Genomic DNA, 23989 nt, shown 5'->3' with positions numbered 1-23989 from the left:
ATCCAGTTGGAGACAGTATCTTGGAGGCCACCAGAGCTGTCGCTTCAGGACCATGCAGAGCTGAGAAAGCTGTGTTTGAAAAAGTCAGCTCTCATATACTGCGGGCACCCTTTCCCCCTGCGGAAGGCAAGAGATTTCCTTACATTACGGGTAGAAGGACGGGAGGGGAAGCCAGAGGATGAAAAGTCAGTGTTGGTCCTTTGCAGATTGCTCATGGCATGAATGTCCGAGAAGACTTGGCACTGCTGCAGGAAAGGGCTGAGGTGGGCTCTACCTACCTCCTTTGCCTTCTCCTTGATTCTGCAAAGACATTAAATTTGCCTGGGACTCTATAACAGAGTGAGCATGGTTAGTGCATGTGAGAGGAGGAGAGGGATCATGTTTTTCAGCTTAATGGCTTCACTAAGGTACCCACATTTTCAAATGCAAATAGAAAATAAAAGCAGGAGGTACGTAACAGGACTCCTGTTTGAAAGGAGGGCTGCCATGACATACCACAATGCTCCAGCCCGTTTTGAGTCCTGAATATTAATTTACACTTAAGGTCTTTTCTGAAGTATGGCTCAGACCTGGATGTACTTTTCCGTAGGTAACACATATAGGGAGAGTGGGATGGCCTGAGGATCTAACCTCTTAGCACTTAGTCAATCAGCACTTGCTAAAATGATGATATGTGGGAAAGATGGAGGGATTGGTGTTCTCCAGCAGGGGTGTGTGTTTTTGGGGGGAAGGATAGTGTAGTGGTTATCACATCTGCTTTACACACTGAAGGTCCTGCATTCAAGCCCCAGTGGAACCAGCACCACGAAATCTTTGGGAGGTTGGACTAGATGATCTCCAGAGGTCCCTTCCAACCTTACTGATTCTGTGATTTCTCTGAGACCTGGGAAGTGAGAAGCTGAATTGATAGGGTTGTACTCCAGAGAAAGGAGACTGGTGCCCATGGCCAACAGATGTGCATCCTTATCTTTCAATCCATTTAATGTCAATCATTTACAACTAAGGGATTTATATGGTTGGTATTCTCAGGAGACACATAGCATCTCTGGTTCTTTTGCTCAAGTATAGGCTAAGATGGTTGAAGAAGCAAGCTGGCAATTTTGTGATCCTTACAATACCCAAACATGTATTTGCATTCAGAGAACCCTGCGTTTTCCTACTTTCTTGCTTTGGGGGTGCATGCAACACTGCATTCCTTAGTGTTGAGAAATGGCTTTTATGCATTAAGATGGCTTTCTCTGAGGATGTCACACACTACTGCATTGAATCTTCCCCTTCCCCAGCTCCGTCTTCATCACAGTCCAGCCCCATACCTCTCAAGTTATAAAACACAAAAGCCATTATTGTTAGTATTGGGGATTTATTTATAGGGCTGGGGCTTGGGTCTTTAACAGAATATCGTTTACAAAGAGTAAATCAGGTGGATTTTTAAAACATTGCTCACAAAGATTGTCATCATCTAGTAGGCCAGTTCCACATACAGAGCTCTGCCTGGTGGGGAGCCTGAGTGAAAAAGCAGGGGCTTTACAATCACTTCTGCGCTGAAAAGAACTGAGTTCAGAGTATTGTAAACACACACACAATCCATTTAAGATGCGTGTCTAGCTTGACTTATGTGATACATACTGTCAATTTATAACATTTGCCTCTTCTATAACAGCTGGTATACAAAGTTTTCAAAGTGCTTGGTAAACCTGACACTCTTACACTAGAGCAGATGTTTCTACTAAAGCCATTGGAGCAAAGTCTTATAAAATTCCTGTATATCTCTCATGCATGTAGGAGGTTTAAAAGAAAAGAAAAAAAAGAAAGAAAGAAAAAAAATGACATCATGAGTCCTTAGCACACTGAAAAGTGGAAGCCAGGAGACCTGCTCTTCCCACTGATACCTTCCCAAGTGACTGAAGCACTACTATATGAATTATTTTTAACAACTGATTCTTAATTAAAGGCAAAGATTATAAAAAGTGAAACAACCTCCCTTGTGACACTAGTGGAAATGCTATAATTTCTTGACAGAAAGTCAGTAATTACTTTATTGAGATTTGGGATGTTCTGTAATCCTTGCATATGGGAGTAGAAGCCTTATCTCCCACCACCAGTTTCATCTGCTAGTGGGACTTGGATTTGGCTGGTTTGTTGGTCCTTCCCTTCTTAAGGAAGCACCTCCGGTAGCAGAAGAGGCAGCACTTCAGAGAAATGAACATGGAGAGAAGCACCACAGCCAGGAGGAAGGCAATGACATCCAGGGAATGGTACTGTATCCAGTTGAGTTCATGAGCAGCAGGTCGCAAGTGAGGGGCCCCTTTGTGTCTCATCACAAACTCCACCCAGTGCACGGCCAGGTCCAGGGGGTGGATGGGTCTGTCGAGATGAAGGTCTGAGAGACGTTTGATGTTCTCTTTGTACCTGCCAAGAAAAGAAGTTGAGTGTTTCCAATGACTTTGTGTTTAGAAAGTTTGAGAAGGCTGTGTATCTCTAGGAAAAAGGAATGATATAGTGTCTGTTGTCTGATGGACCACAGGGAGATTCCTTGTGTGTTCCCCACTGTCAGAGGGAAGGGCAATGGCAAGGTTAGGGACCTGCAAAAGTGCTGTTTTCAATAGCAGATAATGGAGAAAAGGTATCAGAAAAAGAAGTAGAAAAGCTTAATTTGAGCTGTCAGCAAAATATCTGAGATGATGGATGAAGGCAGCTAGCTGAAATGTGAGACGGGTTGTAGAAAAGCCGTACATCTGAAGAGCAGAACATATAAATTATCAAAAGATGAACAGTGTTTAGGAAACAATGGTAGTAAGGTAGCATTACTCAAAAACATGATGGAGAAGAGGATGCCAATGACTGAGAGGCCCTAATGACAACAGAGAATGGGAGGGGGGAGAGAAACATATGTTTTAAAGCTCCTCTTTGCTGTGATGCCTTAAAACCCCCTGGGAATACGGATTGCAATACTATGCTGTCTAGTGCAGTTCCTTGCACCTCCTCAGCTATCCTTGCATATTGCTTCTACTTCGTGCCAGATTTTGCAGCATTACTGAGCCAGGCAGCAAAATATCTATGAATACTGCTCTTTATGAATCCTAGAGAAAAAGAAGTGACTGAGAAAACTGGTCTGTAGAATAATTTCTTGATATTAGCTGTGGTTAGTAAATCTTGCCAGCTGACAATGCCTGCAGACACAATACCTGCCTCTGGACTATTCTGGGGCTCTACCACTTGTCTCCTTCCTCCTGCTGCTGTGCAGACAGCTTCTCTGGTTATGCCTACCCGTACATTATCCAGCCAGGAGGACTGATATAGCAGGGGAGGCAATTCTGATCTGGAGGCTGTCCCACAAGGTAGAACCTCAGGACAGCCAGAAGAGAGGCAGCTGGGATGAGCAAAAGGTTAAAGGGAGCACCAGAAAGGAGAATGCTCTAGCTGAGGAGCTGGAGTTAGTTGCTTCATGCAAAGAAAATCGGTGAGGCAACTGACCCTTTCAGCCTTTTCAGGCTTACCACTGATTTGTTTCACCACTGATTTGGGGAACAAAAGCACAGTTTGCCACACCTTCCTCCACTGTTTGCCTTTCCTACCGCATTGTGTCAAAGCCCTCTACATCACTGCCTGGAGTACTGGCTTTAATCATATGACATAGCTTTTATCAACCTGATTTTCTCCCACTGCATTTATATCCCATCTTCTCAGATACCTGCATCCTTTCAGATCAGCCAGGTCTCATCACCTAATGCTCATAATACCAAGCAGTGAGGACGATGCAGCTAGTGACAGGATGAGGCTAACCCAGGGCAGGCACTGGCTTCTCAGTGATGTAACATCTTTTATATAAGAAGGGGAATAATTAGTGTTCTGTAAAACTGGAAGCTAGAGTGCAGCCACCAGCCAGAAGAAGGCTGTGCTCCTACTACTGACTTTTTATCATTAATAACTGCATGCAGGGCATCGGATATGTCCTTCGAAGTCATTTCAAGTATATTCAGTGTCAATCCTGCTCCCCGTGTCTCGATTCGCTTGGCGTTGTCCATCTGGTCTCCAAATAAAGGCATCAGTACCATTGGCACTGCATTGCATATGGCCTCGTAAATACCATGTGAGCCTCCATGGGTAATAAAGGCACGAGCCTTAGGGTGAGCTGTGGAGGAAAGAAAGACTTGTTTAGCCATTTGATTTGTTAAGTCACAGTAGGATATCCTGGGGGAGAAAGTTGCAAAAAGTAGCATTTATTTATAGGTATAAATCAATAACTTTATACTTGTTTGTTGGTCATCACTTATGGACAGACTTAGGGCTGCAGGGAACAGGGCATTATGGGGGACTGAATGAACATAGATTGTAGAGTTCCATTGTGATTTTGGTAGCCTCTGAAAAGCCCTAGATATTCCTCTAAAGCTTCTCATATTTGAGGCTGAAATCACAGTCCAAGGGAAGTCAAAGAGGTTGTTACTACTGATTTTTTTTTTATCATGTCTTTCCATTTGCTTGTTTTGCAGTTCTCCTATAGCCAAGCCCTGCCACTTTCTCCCTGTTCTCTAACTAACATACGCACTTCTGACATGTATAACACCACTGCTTTAAAAACACAAGGATATGCCTGGAAACACTCACTCAGAGAACTTAAATTCCCTCTTCAATCCGGTAGAGAACAGCATGGCAATAATCCCTGGTTGGGTGTTGAGGCTAGATAGAAATAAAACCCCACTTTGACAGTGAGCATAATCAAGTGTTGGAACACTTTTCCAGTGTTCTTCTATAATTCAGCAATTTTGAAATCACAAGCAGATGAGTTTCTAAAAGACAAGCTCTGGTTCAAGCAGTAATGGCTTTATGGAAATCCTGTGACCTACTGTGACGCAAGGAGTCAGTGCAGGTAATGGTAATGGTGTCCTACAACTACCTTATCAGATTAAAAGAAACATGCTGAGTTATTTGCAGGTCACCTAAGGTGTCTCAGACCTACCTAGAAGATCATTCTGTGGCAGCCATTTGACGAGCTTTACGTTCTTTGGCAGGTTGGGGGGCACCTCTCCTGTATAACGCCAGAGAACCTTTCAGGAGGTAGAAACACAAGGTTAATTCTCAGTAAGCAACCTCTTGCTGCTCCTCTGTGGGTTTCATAAAACAAAGCTGAAATGTCAGTGAAGCACAAAGCCTGTTTCATTAACAATTGTAGCCGGGATGACATTTTGTTCTGCCGAAGGGATCAGGAAAAAGACAGGAAGACTGGGCACTCTAGAAGCCAAAGATACTATATTTGAATACAGTGTTGAATTGCTGGGTCGGAAGGGGGAGAGGCAAACTGTACCGTCTGAGAGACTGATCCCAAGGCTTCTACGATTTCTATGGCTTTCTTCATTGGGATTTCAGAGACCATGGAGCCCAGAGAGAAGACCACAATGCCATGTTCTCCAGAAGCATTCACGATGGCTTCAAATTCCTGCAAACACAACGAACACCCTCAGTCAAAATCCTTCCTGTGTCATAATCTATAATTTCTCTTGCACATCCACCCAATTATCTGCAAAGGCAATAAGATGAACAGGCAGCATAACTAAAATTTTGATCAGGAATTATTTATCTATATGTAAATGAGTCCCCAAAAAACAATTAGGACAAGTGGATGAGTGAAGTTAAACAGGTGAATGTCTGCAGAATTGGGGCCCTGGGCAAGATTCAGTATGGACATGAGAAAAAGTTTACTGAACAGTCTTGCAGCAAATTCTGCCTATTCGAAGTCTTCAGTTTCTGTGCAAATGAAAAACAGGAATTAAAAAGGATGAACTGAAAAAGACTAATTAAACAGATCTATTCATCATCATATTTTGCCAAGCAACCAGCCCCTAGGTAAATATCTTGTGTTTTATTTTGACATTTATTGTATGTCAGATGATCTGGGTTTAATAGCTGACACTCTTCCTTTCAGACCATCAAGTTGCAAGAGAGAATTAAAAAAAAAAAAAGAAAAAAAAAAAGAAAAAAGTGTCCTGAGAGTAAAGAGCTTTACCTATTAGTATCTGCATTTATTGGGTCTGTCTTGGGTATGATAATATCAAACTGCTGCCAATTTTATTATCTGTTTTGTTTATTTGATTTAAATAAAAGATAGACTAGAAGAGCTGTCACTAGAATGCAAAAACACAAGAATTCTGATGAAGCATAAAACCAGCTGAAGGCTGGAACAAAAATCCTGTGCTACAGAGAAAAAAATTGGGGAAGCCAGGGAAGGGAAGACAAAACTGGAGGGAACTGCTGTGAGCATCAGGCATAAAATGAATATTTTCATCTTAATAAAATGAAATAAATGTTCTTGCAAGTCTGTCAATTGAAATGTAATGTCTAGGGTCTGAGGGATAACCAGAACTGACTCTCTCAATTTATGCTCCGTAATATGTTTTCATGGCTGACCAGACTACTGCAGCCCTTTGTTTGAGAACGGATCCCAGATGGAAGGAGCCTTGGAAGGTTTACTGATAGAGGCACCCTGAACAGCAGAATGGATGCTCTCATACTGGCAAACCAGGTAAGCTCTAACTCTAATTTCAGGGCGTGACTCTGCCATACAAAATTTATCCAAATACATGTTCTCTGTAAGTCTTTGGATACCTGGTTAGGAACTCAGGGCTCAATTCTGTACAAATTCACTGACATTTGAAACTGCCTTGGACTCCTAGATGAACTACAAACGTGCTTCTGGTACAAAATTCTTTGGTCAGTGGCTGACTTGCTTTTTTAAGTTCCTCATCCAGTGGATCCGATGCACCATAGATGCTGTTTCAAGGTGTATTTAGCCCTATTTATTTTCTGTGGGGCCATTAGTTTTGTTCTATTCTTTAAATGGTTTTGTGTACCAAGGTCTGCCCTCCGGCTCAGAAATGCCCTTCACTGCCATTATGAAACTTTTTGCAGCCATGCTTTGAAAATATGCAGATTATTTTGCTTAAGTCTTTCATACAGACATATTTTAATCAGTATCTGCTCAGCAAGAAGCAATGCTCAACATTTAGACCTACCCAACCAGGTGGGTGCACCACACCACCTTCACAGATAGAATCTGCAGTAGACACTCACTGAAAAATGAGAGAAAGCATCAGGAAACAGGCAGACCGCATGCTGGAAAGTGGCAGACATCCCATCTCTGGGATGTTTGGTATAATTTAGGCAAAATACACTTGTAGTCCAGATCTGAAACAGACTTTTTAACATAAAAGAAGCAGATAACTTGCTACTTCACTGCAGGGCAAGGATTTCATTCATATCTGCCACAGTCTCTGAAATTCTTCATAAATTGTCCTCTGTTCAAGGGCAGAGGACCAGCATTATTTGGTCTGTTGCACTACCCTGGCTAGCAGCAAGTCACAGAATCACTGAATAGTTAAGGAGATCACCTAGAGCTGGTTACCCAGGATGCTGTCCAGATGGCTTTTAAATACCTCCAAAGTTGGAGGCTCCACAGACCCGCAGGGCAACCTGTGCCAGTGTTTTGTTATCCTCACAGTCAAGTAGTTTTTCCTTAGGTTCAGACAGAGCTTCCTGTGTTTCAGTATGTACCCATTGCTTTTCATAGAATTATTTGGCTTTGTCATAATTCCTCATAGAATCAGTAAGGTTGGAAGGGACCTCTGGAGATCATCTAGTCCGACCTCCCTGCTCAAGCAGGGTCATCTAGAGCATGTTAGACCGGGTTGCATTCAGGCAGGCCTTGAAGATCTCCAGAGAAGGAGACTCCACAACCTCTCTGGGCAACTAGTTCGAGTGCTCCGTCACTCTCGCAGTGGAGAAATTCCCCCTTACGTTCAGGTGGAACTTCCTGTGGTTCAATTTCTGCCTGTTACCTCTTGTCCTGTCACTGGGCACCACTGAAAAGAGTGGCCCCATCCTCTTTACACCCTTCCTTCAGGTATTTATACACATTGATAGGATCCCCCTCTGCCTTCTCTTTTCCAGGCTAAACAATCCCAGTCAGTCTTGTAAACAGATACACAAAATGAAATTCCTGAAAACAGAAAACAGATAGATTTTCATGAGTGCTTGTCTGGAAATCTGAAAAATCTCTTACAAAGTAACTTTCTCCTCATTGCACAAAGGATGAAGGGATGCAAAACATTTCCATAGCCATTTCCACTTTATTCTTTCACCTATTACTTGTTACTGCTCAGAGCTCCATGTGGAAGCAAACAGTTCAGTCATATCTGAACAAAGAAAAAAAAAGTAACTAACCTGTGACAATGATTGTTCCTGAGTGCAGCTTATGCCTCCAACTAAAACCATGTTGGGCATTACAGGCCTGGGGTACTCAAACACAAAATCATATTTCATGAGCCAAATGGATGCATGGCTTAAAAGTTCGAGCAATGTTGCCTCTTGTTGGAGGAATTCTTTGATCAAATGATCGTATGGTGAGTAAAGAAAAAGACAAACCAGAGAATTACTCAAGCTAACTATAAGATTATGCACACGCTGAGAAAATGTCATGTGATCTGTATAGCGTGTGAAGAACCGTGGAATGTAAGAAGGAGGATTTGGACAGAGGGTAGCATGGAAGTCTAGACTGCATGGAAGTCCCTTTAGGAGGTAAACAGAAGGTACGGCGAGATGTTCAGCCACTATCTGGCCACATGGAAAGAAAGGATCCATAAGGACAGCATCAAATGCACTTTCTTCAAAGTATTTGATCAGCTGTTGGTCAGCTAGTAGCCGTTTGCAAGAATCAAAAAACATTGTTGTAATATTTGCCATTTTTGCCATTTTTTCCAAGAAGGGTTGAGGTGTGAAAATCTTATAGCCCAGCTTTTTAAATTCTGCCTCCACATACTCCTTGCTGTAGGACACAGAGTATGTTTTCATGGTGTAATGGGCTGATGAATGTATTCGCAAATTTATCTCTGGCGCAAGAACCACTATTTCATGTCCTCTCTCTCTGAGCCGCTCCACAACCGGGCGCATGCTGAGCCAGTGACTGCCATCGATAGGTACAATCAAAAGCTTTCCTCCTTCAGAAAAGGTCCACAAAAGAAGGAAAAATATAGCCCAGGCAACAGAGGAATTAAATCCTGGAAATAAAGAAACCATTTTCCTCATGCGGCAGAATATGCCAGCAAAGTTTTAAATGACAGCAAAACTATTGCAGGAACAAAGAATTGGTTGTGTGTTACTTTACACTCAATCTTAACTAAGGGAAAATGTTTAATTTTTAATGGATGTTTGCAAGAGGAAATGAGGATAATATTTAACTTCTACTTGGGTAAAAGTTGAACTACTCATCTGCACACACAGTGATGACTCTAAGCCACTGGGCACTGCAGAGTAAAGATGAATGCCTGAATTAACTCTAGGACATTCAAATGCTGAACAGAGCCATGAATGGGAGGTAGCATCGTACTAAGAGATCACAAGCTTACTAATAACCAGTTAATTATGAACTTCTAGCCTTGAATCAGTTCAGCTGATTGGACAGAAAGCATGTAACAGAAGTGTGACCTTTGGATTATTTTGTGCTGTTAGTTTAAACAAGAGGTAACAATTGACAGAGATTCGATAAGCTATGGGTTGCTACAGTTTACCTTCAGCTTTGTTTCTGCATTATAGCAGATATCAGAGTGAAAGCCCTAAGTTCACCAATTAATGCAGTGCAATCCTAACAATACCTTCTGCTGTTGCAGCACCTCTGTGGTCTGAAAAGCAGTGTCAGTGACTGATATCTGCTCTGTTTAAACAGCCCACTAGGGAGATCTAAACAAATCAAACAGTGGGAGCAGACAAAATCCTGCTCCTGAAGGCTTCTTTTTCTAGTCATGTATGCTATCTTCCACTGCAACCTACACAACTCCAGAGGCAAAACAACTCCCTTCACTATGTTTAATTACACACCTTGCTAAGTTTTAGGGTATTCATCTTCATCATCAATCTCTATAGAGTCATTTCTAAATTCCCCTTTGTTTTGTCCAATTAAGTCTCTGGAATTTATCCAATATTCCACAACTATTTGGGATATTAAATCTAATGACTTTCAATTTATTTGTCATTTATGTAGATATAGCACATATACCATGAGTATCAAATATGTTCATGCCTAGCTAGGCTCTACCTAGGAAAGGGCAACAACATGACTAACAACCTAAGCTCGCCTTGGCAGAAACCTTTCAGCTGCTTGCAATGTAACAAATCTATATTTTTTGTGATCAGTTGTTAGAGCCTGAGACTTCCAAGTCACAGCATCTTGGCATTCAATCACATATTGTCTCAAGCACAAATACTATATAGGAAAGACTTTAAAAAAGCAAAGCTCTTAAATAATCTCTAATAAATGCAGCAATACTCTCAACCTAAAAAGTGACTAACCTTTGGTAATGGTTTCTTCTGCTTACAGTTGATGCCTCCAACATAGACCATATTAGGCATTATTGGGCGTGGATACTCGAAAACAAAGTCATATCTCATCAGCCAAATGGATGCTGTGCTAAACAGTTCCAGTACTGTTACATCTCTGTGAAGAAACTCAGATGCTAAGTTCTCATATTTTGAGTATAACAGATAACAAAGTAAATGCTCTGAAAAACCTAACAGGAGGTTTTTCACACGCTCTGTAAATGTCATGTGGTCTGAACTGGATGTGAAAAATCTTGGCACAAAAGAAGAAGGACTAGGACACTGGGCAGCTTTGTAGTCTAAGCCACAAGGAAGACCACGCATGAAGTACACTGAAGGGAGGGAGAGAAATTCAGCAACAATTGGTCCACAAGGCAACACAGGATCCATCATAACAGCATCAAAGTTGCTATCCTGGAGGTGTTTCATTAGCTCTTCATCATATAGAAGATGCCGACAGGTAGAAGAGAACATGGTGGTTATTTCCGATATATTTTTGAGTAAACTTGCAATTTTTTCTAGAAGGGGAAGGTTAAGAAAACAATCTTTACCAATGGAATGGTAATATCTATCCAAAGATTCCTGTGTGTAAGGCACAGAATATGTTTTGACGGTGAAATTTTCTGAGCTCTTCATGAGCAAAGAGGCTTCCGGAATTACTGCAACAATATCGTGTCCCCTTTCCCAGAGTTTTTCCACAACCACACGCATGCTAAGCCAATGACTTCCATCTTGAGGCACAACCAAGAGCTTCCCAGCTTCTGCCAAACTCCAGAAAGACAGAAGAAGAACAAGACCATCATTTACCCGGTACCTCCACATGACTGTCATGAAGCTGTTAACAAGAAATGAAGGAAGGAAAAAAAGAACTGCTCCTTTGTACCTTTTTCAAGAAGTATATGAAAGCAAAAACTAGGAGGACCTCATTTATAACTTCATGATCTTTAACCTTTACCTCTACAAAATATTTGCTAAGATGGATTGCTGGAGATCAAAGATCGCATTTTAAACTATGCTAAAAACATTGATAAGAGTACTACCACCGGAGTTCCAGCAATAAGTATTTAAGTTATCTTTAGTACAATTAGAAGGATCTTAGATTATGAGAGCAGCCATGTATGGAGGGATTTTTCTGGGTCAGGGTTGTTTGAAGTGAGTCATTGTTCACATGACTCTACTGTGCCACATTCAAGTCAGGAGTGCCACTTCCTAACTTTCACTGCCACTAAGCTTCTCCAGAGAGTTTGTTTAAAAGAAGCATAACATTCATTAAGAACTGCCATTGTGCTGTTAACATGCAAGACCCAAATCCCCAACTTCCTCTCTGAAATCTTTGCTGAGAAAGGTTTCTGGAGGTCACATAGCATGTTCTAAAATGTGAGAAGTCAGCATTCCAAACAGTGGGGGTCATTGGAGTTTGGATAACCTATTAACCAAACACCTTTCTATGTAGTTGATGATGCAGCAGAATTTGCAGTCCTCGCTCAAAAGGGGCTATAAGAGTTCATAACTGACTGCCTTTGGGCCAAACAACTTTTTTGAATTTCTTGAAAATCCGTTCTAAAGGGAGCTACTAATGCTTGCCTGTGGTATCAGCCAATAGGAACTCCACACTTCTTCTGTCCTGTGGTTACCAGAAGCAGGGGGAGACTGAGCATCCTTGCTCTACACAGCAAGAAGGACTGTGACACCTAAGGAATCTGTAGTAAAGGGGAAAGAATTTCAAACTTCACGCTCACACAGATTCTCTAATTCATCAGAAAAAGACAGAAAAGATAATGTCATCCCACTCTAAGACCTGTTTAAGCAAAATTTTATCTCTAGTTGATACAGTAAGGTAATAATAAAGACCAAAACCTGAAAGAAGTGTATGGAAGGCATTCTCATGTGCCTTACAGTGAGTTAGCTGCAGCAGCTACATGCGCACATTTTTTTTCCTTGATAAATGGGAAAACATCTCACTGTAACAGGGAATCACAGAATCACAGAACAGCTGAGGTCAGAAAGGAGCTTTAGATAGATAGTTAAATAGATACAGAGATACTCAGATACCTTCTTTGAAAGGAGAACTGGAATTTCTTGGTAAAGAAAAAGAAAATCAATTTGAAACCCTTTCCTATCACTTAGTTAAAAATACTTCTCTAAGAAAATCTGTGATACAAGGTGGTCTAGAGAACATAGAAGCTTACAAGAACATGGAAAAAACAGAATATGACAGTGTTAAAGTTCAACAGACTATACAGACTAATGAGAGTTCTCGATACACCAGATAACTCCCACCTGTTTCTACTAGATGAACAGTAAAGAGTGGTCTACTAAAGAGGCAAGTGTGGTTCTGGATGGGACTGCATTTCTGAAAGCCTTGCATGGGCTGAAGCTTTTGTATGGGCTAGAGACGTGTCAAATCCACATCACTACTCAACATAACAGAGGCCACTCCTTTCTCCATGAGCAAGATCTTCCACCTCTCTCTAGCACTGCAAAGCCACGCTGAGATGAGGATGTCAGATTCCCAGCATTAGCAAAGCCTCCTCACCTTCATAAAGACTTTGGTGACGGAGCGTGTCTGTGGAGAAGAGAGAAGGTGGAGAAAGAAGCTGCTTCCAAACAAGGCAGCCTCAAGACCAAGGCAGAGGAAATGCATGCTTAGTGGAAGGGAGGGAGAGCACCACAGTACTCCTGAATGTTAATTTTTACGAGACTCTTGACCAATACCAGATATGAAAGAGGTGTTTAAAATAGTTCCTAGAACGACAAGATTCGGGCAGGATAAAAATAATACATTCAGCATCCCATCAGAGGAGTAGTAGCAGTTCCTGTAAAAGCACAGTGATAATTTTGATGCAAATGCCCTAATGAGACTTGTGACAGTCTGAAGATCTGGACCTAGAACACACAGCAGTCAATGCTACAGGATGTTCTTTTGTTATACAATGATTGTGCCCCAGGGTATGAAAGCTGGGGGAGTTGGAGGGCAGCATTGTTCCCTCTTCCACCTCTTTAAGATTTATTCTTAAAGAACTTTTCTCTGAGGCCTCCTCAGTGAGAAAGGTCCATCTACACTCTCCTCTGGGAACAGCAGATGATCTGTCTCTATGCTTTATCTCTTTGATCTTTAGTAGGAGAACTGTTCTGCTGCTGCAGAGCCAACTCTTTCACACCTCTTCTGACTGCAGTCATCTGCAAGCACAAAGAGCTGCTGACTGCCATACAGCAGCACCATAAGCAGCTGCTTGTTTGTGACAAAGGGCTCCTGAGAGGGTCAGATCTCTAGCGATTTGAAAGTGAGCATGGAAGTGGTAGCCTTGCAGTCAAAAATGTGCTGAGCAATACACGGATAAACTCTTGCCGCTTGCAAGGGCCCAAATGTTAAAAGCACTTACATTGCAGCAGTACAGTAATAAACTTTATCAGCCCTATCCACTGTTCTCTTGAAGAGCTTCTGATATGCTGCCTAGCCAGTTCTCATTTATGGGGCCTATGTGGACTGTGTGAACTGTCTTTAACCCAGGACACAGGAGAATGTGCCACTGCAGTCTTCTGTCTCTACCTTTTCACTGTCAGCACAGGATCTCCAAACAATTCATGCACTGCCGTAAGCCAAATATTGTCTGCAGGACACACAACCCTGACATAGCTACTTCCACTGCACTGACTCCTAGTACAAGTCTGTGATGGGACATCTCACTCTGTACCTTCTTCCAGGTCATTAATAAATAAGTTGAACAGTATTGGACCCAGTATTGACCCCAGGAGACACTGCTAGCTACAGGCTTCCAATGATTCTTTGCACCACTGATCACAATCCTCTGAGCTCTGCTGTTCAGCTAGTTTTCAGTCCACTTCACTGTCTGCTCATTCAGTCCATAGTTCATCAGCTTTTCTACAAGGATGAGGATTTCTCTTGAACTTCAACAACATCAGTAAGAAAATCAAGGTGAAAATCATGCCAAGTAGCTTTAGCAGCTCTCTTGTTTAGGACCAGGATCTACTAAGCCACCATAGTAGCCTTTTCAGGCTCTATAAAATTGATTTGATCTCTAATCTCACATAGTCATCATAGAGGCAAAAAGTTCTAATAAATGCATGTAAACAGAGACAGCAATTCTTAGCCTGAAAGTCCACAACATGTTATATTCTTGTTGATTCCTGCCTTGATAATGTCCTGGTGAAGAAGCAAATTCATTGCAAAGAAAGAAATAGTTATGCAGCAAGGGTGCCCTAGGAAAGAAGTCTGAAGTGCATTTCTCTGTACATACCAGACCCTGCTACATAGATATGCAAAATGTTGTGGTTCATACCCAGCTGCATGTTTCTGACAACCACTCAGACTTGCCTGTTGCTCCTTCATCATTCTCTGAGAGAACTAAGAAAGTACAATGTTATGTAACATACCACAAAATGTATTTCAATATATGTCCTAAAAAAGTCAACCGTAATAAATCCAACATTCATTTTTATAGATAAAGTTACTTAAGCTATGCTTGGTTTCTAATTCTAGCTAAAGATTCCAGTGAGGAGCATCACTGGCCTAGGATACACAAAAATGAAGTCACATCTTCAGAAGTCAAATAGAAGAATGATTTCCTACTGTAGGAAAAGATAATACTATCACTCAATCAAGCATACTTTTCAAATGAAGAGATGTATCTATCCATGCAAAAAAAAATAGAAACTATGGAAGAAAGTGAAGGAAGCATAGTTTCCTTCACAAGTTTTTTGATAAATCACCCTAATTGAAAAGGCTTAATTCCTATCTCCAACACAAAATTCCACTCTTGTGAAAGTAGAGAATTCAGAAGTCAGAACAAGGAAAAACAGAACATGACCCACCTGAGGTAACTTCTCATGAACACAGTTTACTCCTCCAATTACAATCATGTTGGGCATCAATGGTCTTGGATATTCAAACACAAAATCTAACCTCATGAGCCAAATAGATGCATGACTTAAGAGATCTGGCACAGTCACGTCCCGCTGAAGGAACTCAGAAGCCAGATTTGTATATGGATGATAAACAAAATCACAGAGAAAAAAACGTGGGAAGTCAAAAATGAGATTTTTCACGCGCTGAAAAAAAGTCATACGGTCAGTAGTGCCTAAAAACGTCCTGGGGACATAAGAAGGAGGATTAGGACACTGAGTGGCTTCAAATTCTAAACCACATGGTACTCCCCGCAAGAAAAACACAGAAGGGACTGAAAGATACTCTGCCACTATCTGCCCACAGGGTAGAAAGGGATCTGTAAAGACAGCATCAAACTTGCTCTCCTCAAGGTATCCGACAAGCTCTTTGTTGAATAGTAAGTGTGTACAGGTAGACAGGAATAGGGCAGAGGTTCTTTTCATTTTTTGGTACATTTTAACAAATCTTTCCAGAAAAGATCCTTCTTCAAATATTTGTTGTGAAAAAGAATGGAAATGTTCATGCAGCTCTTCCTTTGTGAAAGGTACGGGGTACGTTTTCATAACAAAATTCTCTGATGGCTTGATATGTAAGCTTATTTCAGGTGCAATGACAACTATTTCGTGTCCTCTCTGCCCAAGACCATCCACCACTTCGCGCATGCTGAGCCAATGACTCCCATCTATCGGCACCACCAGCAGTTTCCCACCAGCAGCCAAATTGCACACGGACAGAAGCAGAACCAGCACCACTGTGATTCGTAGGTGAGAACTAAGCTTCAGAGCCATTTCTGCAGATATCTGGTGAGGGCTGCACAGAAAGAATGCCAGAGCTTCACACTTTGAAGCTCTCTGTGCTACACTTTTAACTATTGATCTTTGGACTAATTTGCTGTGTGGTAAATGTATAATCAGTGACATGGCAAAAAAATGGAATAAGAGGTACTAAAGTTCAGCAAACTTGGCATGGCTGTAATGAGAGCAATAGCTAGACTGACGACTTCCAGGTGTTTCTTCTGGATGAACACTAGGATTTAAGGAAAGAAGGGGATCCTTCATCCAGTGGCTCCCCTAAAAAATGCTGACTAACAAATCACTATTTTTCCAACCAAAGATTTTTAGCAAACAAAACAGTTCCTTCCCTCCTGCCATTGTAATTCATTCTGTGTGTAAAACAATAGAAAAATATTAATTCTTGGTATGGGAAATTAGTTTTTTTTGTTTGTTTGTTTGTTTTTTGTTTTTTTTACATTTTGACCCTGCAATGAAAATGGAAAATTGACCAAAGTTTATTTTGCTCAAAGGCCTTTTGGGGGGAGGAGGTAGAGGCTGGAAGTCAGAAGGATAAGAGCATGTTTTTTGCCAAATCTATTCAAAATAGGTTTTATAACTCATAAATAATAACTCATAAATGTTTTCTGGAACAGCTTGGGAAGAAAATGCCCCCGAGGCATGAAAGTAAGCAACACTAATGCATAGGCCAGGATTTGCAGACAATCTGCAAATATTATAAAAATATAGAAATTGATTATAAAAATGATTGCCCATAAGTATTGTTCACAATACAAGAATTTACCATGGAGATTGCTAGTATACATCAGATGTTTTTTAATGGACCTTTACTGGTCCATTACTACTCCAGCTCTAGATACAATCAGTTTTGGGAATCAATGTTGTGAAAGCATTGAGCCTGAATTGACAGAGCAATGAGAACATTGCCCATCAGTTTGACACATTATGACACTTTATGTCTAAATTTTGCAAAGATACTTCTGTTAGCTGGAAAAAAACAGTTGTTTCTAAAAATCAGCTGTGACAACAAAATATAAAGAGTTTGAGGTACAAATAGCTGCAGCCCCCTGCTAGTAGCACATGGACCACCTTCACTCATAGCTTTGTGGCTTGTTAGTCAGAGTGTTGTGATAAACAACAATTATTCCTACCCAACCAAAAGAAAAGACTGTCTAAGCAAAAATGCTAACTTCCTGTTAGAAGAGTCCCTGCAATAATGGGAGAGGAGAGAATTGAAATCAAGTCAGTGTTTCATCTTTTTTCCTCCTCTTTAAAGTGCATCTTACAGCACATGTAAATCCCACTAACCAATGTTACATACACACAGAGCATACAGCAAGGTGCTTGCAAATAGCATTTTCCCTTCAAACTTTAATGTATTTTAATAAGGAAATCACTGACCTGAAGTAATGGCTTTCTCTGTCCACAGTTTATACCTCCAATAAAAACTATGTTGGGCATCACTGGCATGGGATACTCGAAAACAAAATCCATTCTTTTAAGCCAAATGGATCCATGACTTAAAAGCTCTTTCATTGTTATTTGTCTATGGAGAAAATCTGAGGCCAGATGTTCAAATGGCAAATAAGCAAAGTTGCAAAGAAAGGATTCTGATGACTTCAGAAAAAAGTTTTCCACTCGCTGGATAAATGTCATGTGGTCTGAGTAGTCTGTAAATGTTCTTGGGACATAAGAAGGAGGGTCTGGACACTGAGCAGCCTGCAAATCAAAACTGCAAGGGAGTCCTCGTAAAAAGAAAATAGACGGGACAGAGAGATGGAGAGCCATTATTTGTCCACATGGTACAACAGGATCTGTGAGAACCGCATCAAACTTATTCCCTTCAAGATACTGCATCAGATCCTTATTGTGCAGTAAATTCATACAGGAGGAGAAGTAGAGATCAGAGATGACTTGAACTTTTTCATACAGTGTAGCGATTCTCTGGAGAAAAGGTCTTCTCTCAAAAAGATCATTAGCAAATGAATGCATGCTTGCTCCCAGTTCTTCCCTAGTTAAAGGCACTGGATATGTCTTGAGAGTGTAATGTTCAGATGGCTTCACGTTCAAATTTACTTCTGGTGCAACAACAACAATTTTGTGCTCTTTCTGGCCGAGGGCCTCCAGCACTGACCGCATGCTGAGCCAGTGACTCCCATCCATTGGCACCACCAACAGCTTTCCGCTATTCGTCAAGCAAAACAGAGACAGGAAAGCAAAGACCCCTACAGAGACTAGGGAACTGTGTTTACTCACAAGAGCCATGTTCCTAGACATCCCAAGTCTGGTCCTCTGCCCTGAGCTGACAGATTTTATGTAACCACACACAGTCCCCTGCCACATTCTCACATTCCCACTTAACGATCCAGCTTTTCCTGTAAAACCAGTTGCTAGCAACCATTCAATTCACTGATGAAAACTTAAGGAACCTGATGAATGAAACTGGGTGGAGCAGAACCACATGTAGTGTCTGGTGCTCCCTTGGGATTGCTCCTTTCTGATTGTTTCACTTTGCTGACTTTAAAAGTATGCCAGATGTCAGTTGCAAAATAAAATTAGATTTTATTAAAAAAAAATTCCAAGCCTTTGAATAGTGCTGGCACTTGGAAAGAAATGGGCTTGCTGAAAGCATGTATTAAAATGTTTATTATTCATGCTGTTTCTAACAGTGTTTTAACACGAGCAATAGCTAAAGCATCAGGTTAAATTCTCCAGCCAGTGAAGAGGTTATTATGATTTTCTGGAACAAAATTTTGCCATTATTTTCACAGGTGTTATAACTGAGGGGAGCAAGGGTTCCTCTTCTTGAAAATACTAGTACTATTAATATTTTAGCACGTTAGTCATAGAGCCAAAATTAAATGATGTTGTTATGTTTGGAGTCATCAGAAAGTGATAGGAGATGTAGTCCAAGGAGTTACTCTCCTGGAGAGTGAGCAGGAACTTGCCTTTAAGAAACAGTCGGTAGCTAATTTTGCTGAGAAGGTGTGGCAGATGCCAAGATAGTTTGCCTTTATATCCCCAAATAGATGAAGGCTTTGATCAGACTGAGAGCCTGGTGTTTTCTGCAAATTCCTCACTTTTAAACTTTATGTATATGGCTTTCTCAGATTTGGAACTGCCATACATAAAACTACACATGGACAAGGTATATTAAAAGTATGTCTGGCTGCAACACTGCCAGTTTCTTAGCCAGCAGTAAAGAAACGTATTTGGGGGGGGGAGGATTGGTGTTATGAAATACAGCATTTCCTGACTTATTAATAAAGGTTCAGAAGTTGTTCTCTCCCTTTCTTTCCTTTTTCCCCTCTTTCCTTCTCTCTCTCTCTTTCTTTTTCTTTCTCTCTCTCTTTTCTTTTCTTTCTCTCTCTCTCTCCTTCCTTCCTTTATTAAAACCACTATTGGTAGAAATGATCTGAGATAGGAGTTCTACAGTTGCTCTGAAACACTCATCAGGTTTATGCCGAAATCAAATGATAAAATAATGCCACTGTACACCACAATGTGCAAATCTTAAGGAGGAGGCTCTGTGATTTACATACAGTTCAGCACAGAGGCCAGGTGCAACTCCAGCTACCAATGAGTACAGGAAACATCACTGCTGCAGCAGCTTGCATGAGCAAAGGAAAATCTCTGAGTCTGTGGTATCGTACATGACATTGCTTCATTCTCACCCTATCCTATCTCTCTATGCTTCCCTGGAGCATTGTATTCTTCTAGGAGCAATAGGAAGGAAAAGCCCCTCCATTCCCCATGTACTTCACTAGGTACAAGAAACCAACACCATTTTTTTATTTCTGGGTAGGAATTGATTTTAAATAGTAAGTCATGGTGGTTTTGGTTTGGATGAAAAACTAAAAGAAAGATGCCATGTCTCAGCACTTAACAAGTATTTATGATGGACACAGGGCAAACTGCAGAACTATATTTGGCCATTAGACGTAATTTTGTGATGCACAGGCATAGTAGGAAGAGAACAGATAAAGAAGTCAGGACTGGAAGTGCTGCTGAAGATTGTATAAAGAATTGTTATTCCTGTAATAAGTATTGCTGCTGGACTATGGCCTCTAGCCCCTGAGCAAGATTAAAATGAGAGTGAGCTTGGTCTTCGGAGAAGAGTCTAATTTTAACTTGCAACTACCAAATGGGCTCGCCTGCAGGCAGAATTAGTCTCACTGCTTTCCTGGAGGATCTGCCTGGGTTTGTCCCTGAAGTCCATTAAGCAGCTCTGATGGACAGAACAGATAGGAAAAGGCACTACTCTAGTAAAAGTGGGGAGATTGAAAGCAATTTGAAAGAGACATTTGTGAACAAAACAAGATTTGAACACTAGCAGCCCCACAGAAATGATCAGGACTTTCAATGGGTATCATCAGATGAAGTACTGGGGAGGAGCAGTAAGGCAATGCCCTGAGAGCAGTTAAGGATAACTGTGGGGAAGCTGTGACATCACTGGAAAATGCCAGTCTGTTTTGTTGTGAGGCCTCATTCATTCCTGTTCGAAAACACCTAAGAATGTGGGGGAAGCGTAGAGGTGCTTGCAGACTGGAGGGCACAGGAGGAAGCCATTCTCTAAGACTAAGAGAAAGCTGTCAAGTGAAAAAAGAATAGAGAAGAGCCTGTTTCTTTTTAAGTAGCATTCACAAAGGGTAGCACTTTATCCTTGTAATGTGATTTACTGCTGCATGCTGAAACTGCTGTATCACGCTAGCTATAGATTCAGCAGCTGATGATGACAGCTATATCCTCCCTTCTAGCCTTTTCCTGCTATCCTTCAGCTTTGCAGTAAAAGGCTGTTCTTACATCCCATGCGGCAACAAGATAACGTGTATCATGAGGAGCAACAAGATAGAGGTATTGAAGAGCCCATAGCATTCAGTGGAAAGTGTCGCTGAACCATGTAAGAGCACGGGCACGAGCAAATGTCTCTTCAGACTACATACCCAAGCAGCCACCCATCAACATTTCCTTTTCTGAACCATATGTCTCCAAAAAGACTTCAGTTTGGAATTCATCCGTCTAGTTCTTGTGGTGGAAGCTGCTGTTAGCCCAAAACTGTTTCCCCACAAAGTTACAGCTTTTGACTCATACACAACACGGCTGATATAGAAGACAGAAAATAACGCTATTGCACATAACCCAATGAGTTACTTTTCTGAATGGATGAGCAGCTTATGTTCTTTAAACAATTGTCTCTTTCGTGGGATTTTTTTTAAGAGTTGTTATAATCCATCTTTTTGCATTAACTGAGCAAGTGATGTCTGACTGACCTGACTTCAGCTGGAACTAAATACAGGGTACCATGTGACTCTCTCCCAGAACAAAATCATTGTGTCAGGCAGACCCAAGAAGAGGAGGTGGAATCGCATCTTGTTCTGTTAGTCAATTATACCACTCTGTTCTTCATGCAGATATGAGCCTACTTTTTGCTAGCAGGGCTTGTAAATTTAATTTATAAGGCATGGGATGAATGTAATGTGAATGTAATGTGAAGCAGCTACTCTCATCCTACTTTCTGTATGGTGATTCATAAATATCCTATGAGTGCCTTAAACCAAATTAGTTTAATCTGCTGCCAAGCTGAGTATTTTTTTTATTAATTAATTGATATTTGAATAAGACCATCCACAGCAGCAATTAACAAAAAGAGATTCCCTAGGTAAATAATGCCCACATCAAATAGGCTATTACATGTCACTCGGATCATGCAGGCATTTGACTGCCTGAATTTTTCCCTTTTTACACCTATCCCATACAGTCACTGACCTGAGATAATGGTTTCTTCTGTCCGCAGTTTATGCCTCCAATGATAATTATATTGGGCATCAAAGGCATGGGATAGTCAAAGACAAAATCCGTCCTCTTCAACCAAACGGATCCATGACTTAAAAGCTGTGTCATTGTCATTGGCTTTTGGAGAAAGTCTGAAGCCAGACTTTCAAACGTTGAAAACATAATATTGCAAACAAAAAGCTCTGAAATGCTGATCAGAAAGTTCTTCACTCTCTGAGGGAATGTCATATGGTCTGTATTGAGTGAGAACAGTCGCGGGACATAGGATGGTGGGTCTGGACTCTGAGCAGCATGACTGTCTATAGCACAAGGGACACTCCGCAAGAAGAAAGCAGAAGGGATAGAAAAGTACAAAGCAATTATCTGTCCACAGGGTGTCAGGGGATCTGTAAAGATGACATCAAACTTACTTTCTTCAATATATTTCATAAGCTCTTTGTTGTACAGTAACGATTCACAGATGGCTTTAAACAGGTCAGAGCTCTTTTTAAAATTCTCCCAGATGTCCAAAAATCTGAACAAAAAAGGCTTTTCACTGAAAGTGTCCACACCAAATGCGCGCACAAGTTCTTGAAACTCATCCTTTTTGAGAGGTACAGGATATGTTTTCAGCGTGTATATCGCGGAAGAATCTACGAGCATTCTGCTTTCTGGCGCAATGACAACTATTTCATGTCCTCTCTTGCTCAGCTCAGCCAGCACCTTCTTCATACTAAGCCAGTGACTGCCTTCCATTGGTATCACCAGCAGTTTCCCTGCAGCAGCAGAGCTTAGACAGCACAAGAAGGGGAGCAGCACTGCAACCAACATGTTGTGAGCCTGCACACTAGAGAGGCCAAGGATAGTTAGCAAGCTTTTGTAGCTACGCTCCACCTGTGCAAACACACCTCTTGCCAAACTTTTGATACCTCCACCCCTTTGAATTGCTCACATTTTAGGCGTTTACAAGTTTGCACGCGATGGGAATCATGGTAGAAGATTAATGATTATAAAAGATTGAAATGGGTGTTGTACTTTGAAAGCGGGTTTGCATGAGAAAGAGGTGTATCTCCTATCATAAACTTCACTCTCCCAAGCTGTGATTACAGCTCCTGCCTCTCAACCTCCTTTTCTCCTTGCCATACTTGGACCTCAGCCTCACAATCCTTCTTACCTTTGGTAGCCCAGCAGTTTGGACCCCAATTCATCTCCTGTTCTTTGCCCAAAGCACAGCAACCTTTATCTTGCCTCTTCACGCTTCTTGTCTCTGAGCACAGCAGATGGGCATACAGAGGGCTGCTAGCTGCCAGATGAATCAGCTCTGTTCTCTGGTAGCTGACTGCAGTAACTATACAGAGTGCAAACAACTACTATCCTGAGGTGACCTGAGCATAGGGTAGATGTTCATTGAAGATAGTGCATGCCCAGCCTTACATTTTGTTTTAGTTACCTTGTATGCTGCCAGGTAGTACTAATAAATAACTGTGTGAATGTGAACAGAAGTCATGCAAATGACTGGGAATAGCTGCTGCCTGTCCCCTATTCCTCCCCCCCCCTCCCCCCCGAAAAAGGGTTTGGCTTACAGTTGAACCACACCTCCCAGAGCTGTGATTTTTTCCTCTGATATCCATATATCTGAGATAATTTCTAAGGACCCAAGTCCTCTCCGATCTCCCACTGTACTCTTACAGCAACATTAACCCAATGCAGCATGACAGCAGGAATGATGTGGAAGGGAGATGCAAATTAATCTCCCCTTTCCTTCTGCCCAGATCAGACTGAAATAGCTGGGCACCCAATCTACTTGCTCTCTGCTCGTTTCCCAGGGATTGTCCCATGACACAGAACTGTGGGTGGCAGTTATGTGGGTTGATGAATATGCCACATCTCTCAGTTTCAGATGGGGAATGTTTGTTGCTGATGCCAAGGTAAACCCAGGCTTCCAACTTTACATCCTTTTGACAGAATACTTCCCAGGTGCACAGATGGCATTGCTCTGGGTCACCATTAGCTGACCATACAAATGTGAGTCTGCAACTTCTTACCATCATATTGGCAAACCAGTTATCTGCCACCATGTTTAGATTTTGTTCATCTATGTAATTGTACTGAACTTGCCACCTACCTAAATCATTACATCGTTCTTATCACCCTGGAG

General features: G+C 41.4%; 2 protein-coding genes across 2 annotated transcripts; both read right to left on the bottom strand.

Moving 5' to 3' along the window:
• Positions 1 to 2111: 2111 nt before the first annotated feature.
• LOC134142377 (UDP-glucuronosyltransferase 1A1-like) lies at positions 2112 to 9075 on the bottom strand. The gene is made up of 5 exons (XM_062579365.1): positions 8215 to 9075; positions 5303 to 5434; positions 4958 to 5045; positions 3913 to 4132; positions 2112 to 2409 (listed from the first exon to the last, which is right to left on the bottom strand). Exons 1-5 carry the CDS (start codon positions 9073 to 9075, stop codon positions 2112 to 2114), a joined length of 1599 nt encoding a protein of 532 aa, XP_062435349.1.
• Positions 9076 to 10314: 1239 nt separating this feature from the next.
• LOC134142376 (UDP-glucuronosyltransferase 1A1-like) lies at positions 10315 to 11184 on the bottom strand. Its single transcript, XM_062579364.1, has one exon. It carries the CDS (start codon positions 11182 to 11184, stop codon positions 10315 to 10317), a length of 870 nt encoding a protein of 289 aa, XP_062435348.1.
• Between the last annotated feature and the right edge of the window lie 12805 nt (positions 11185 to 23989).

The sequence above is a fragment of the Rhea pennata genome, chromosome 6 (assembly GCF_028389875.1).
Source record: "Rhea pennata isolate bPtePen1 chromosome 6, bPtePen1.pri, whole genome shotgun sequence".
Lineage (NCBI taxonomy): Eukaryota > Metazoa > Chordata > Aves > Rheiformes > Rheidae > Rhea > Rhea pennata.
This window is presented reverse-complemented; position numbering and strand designations above follow the sequence as displayed.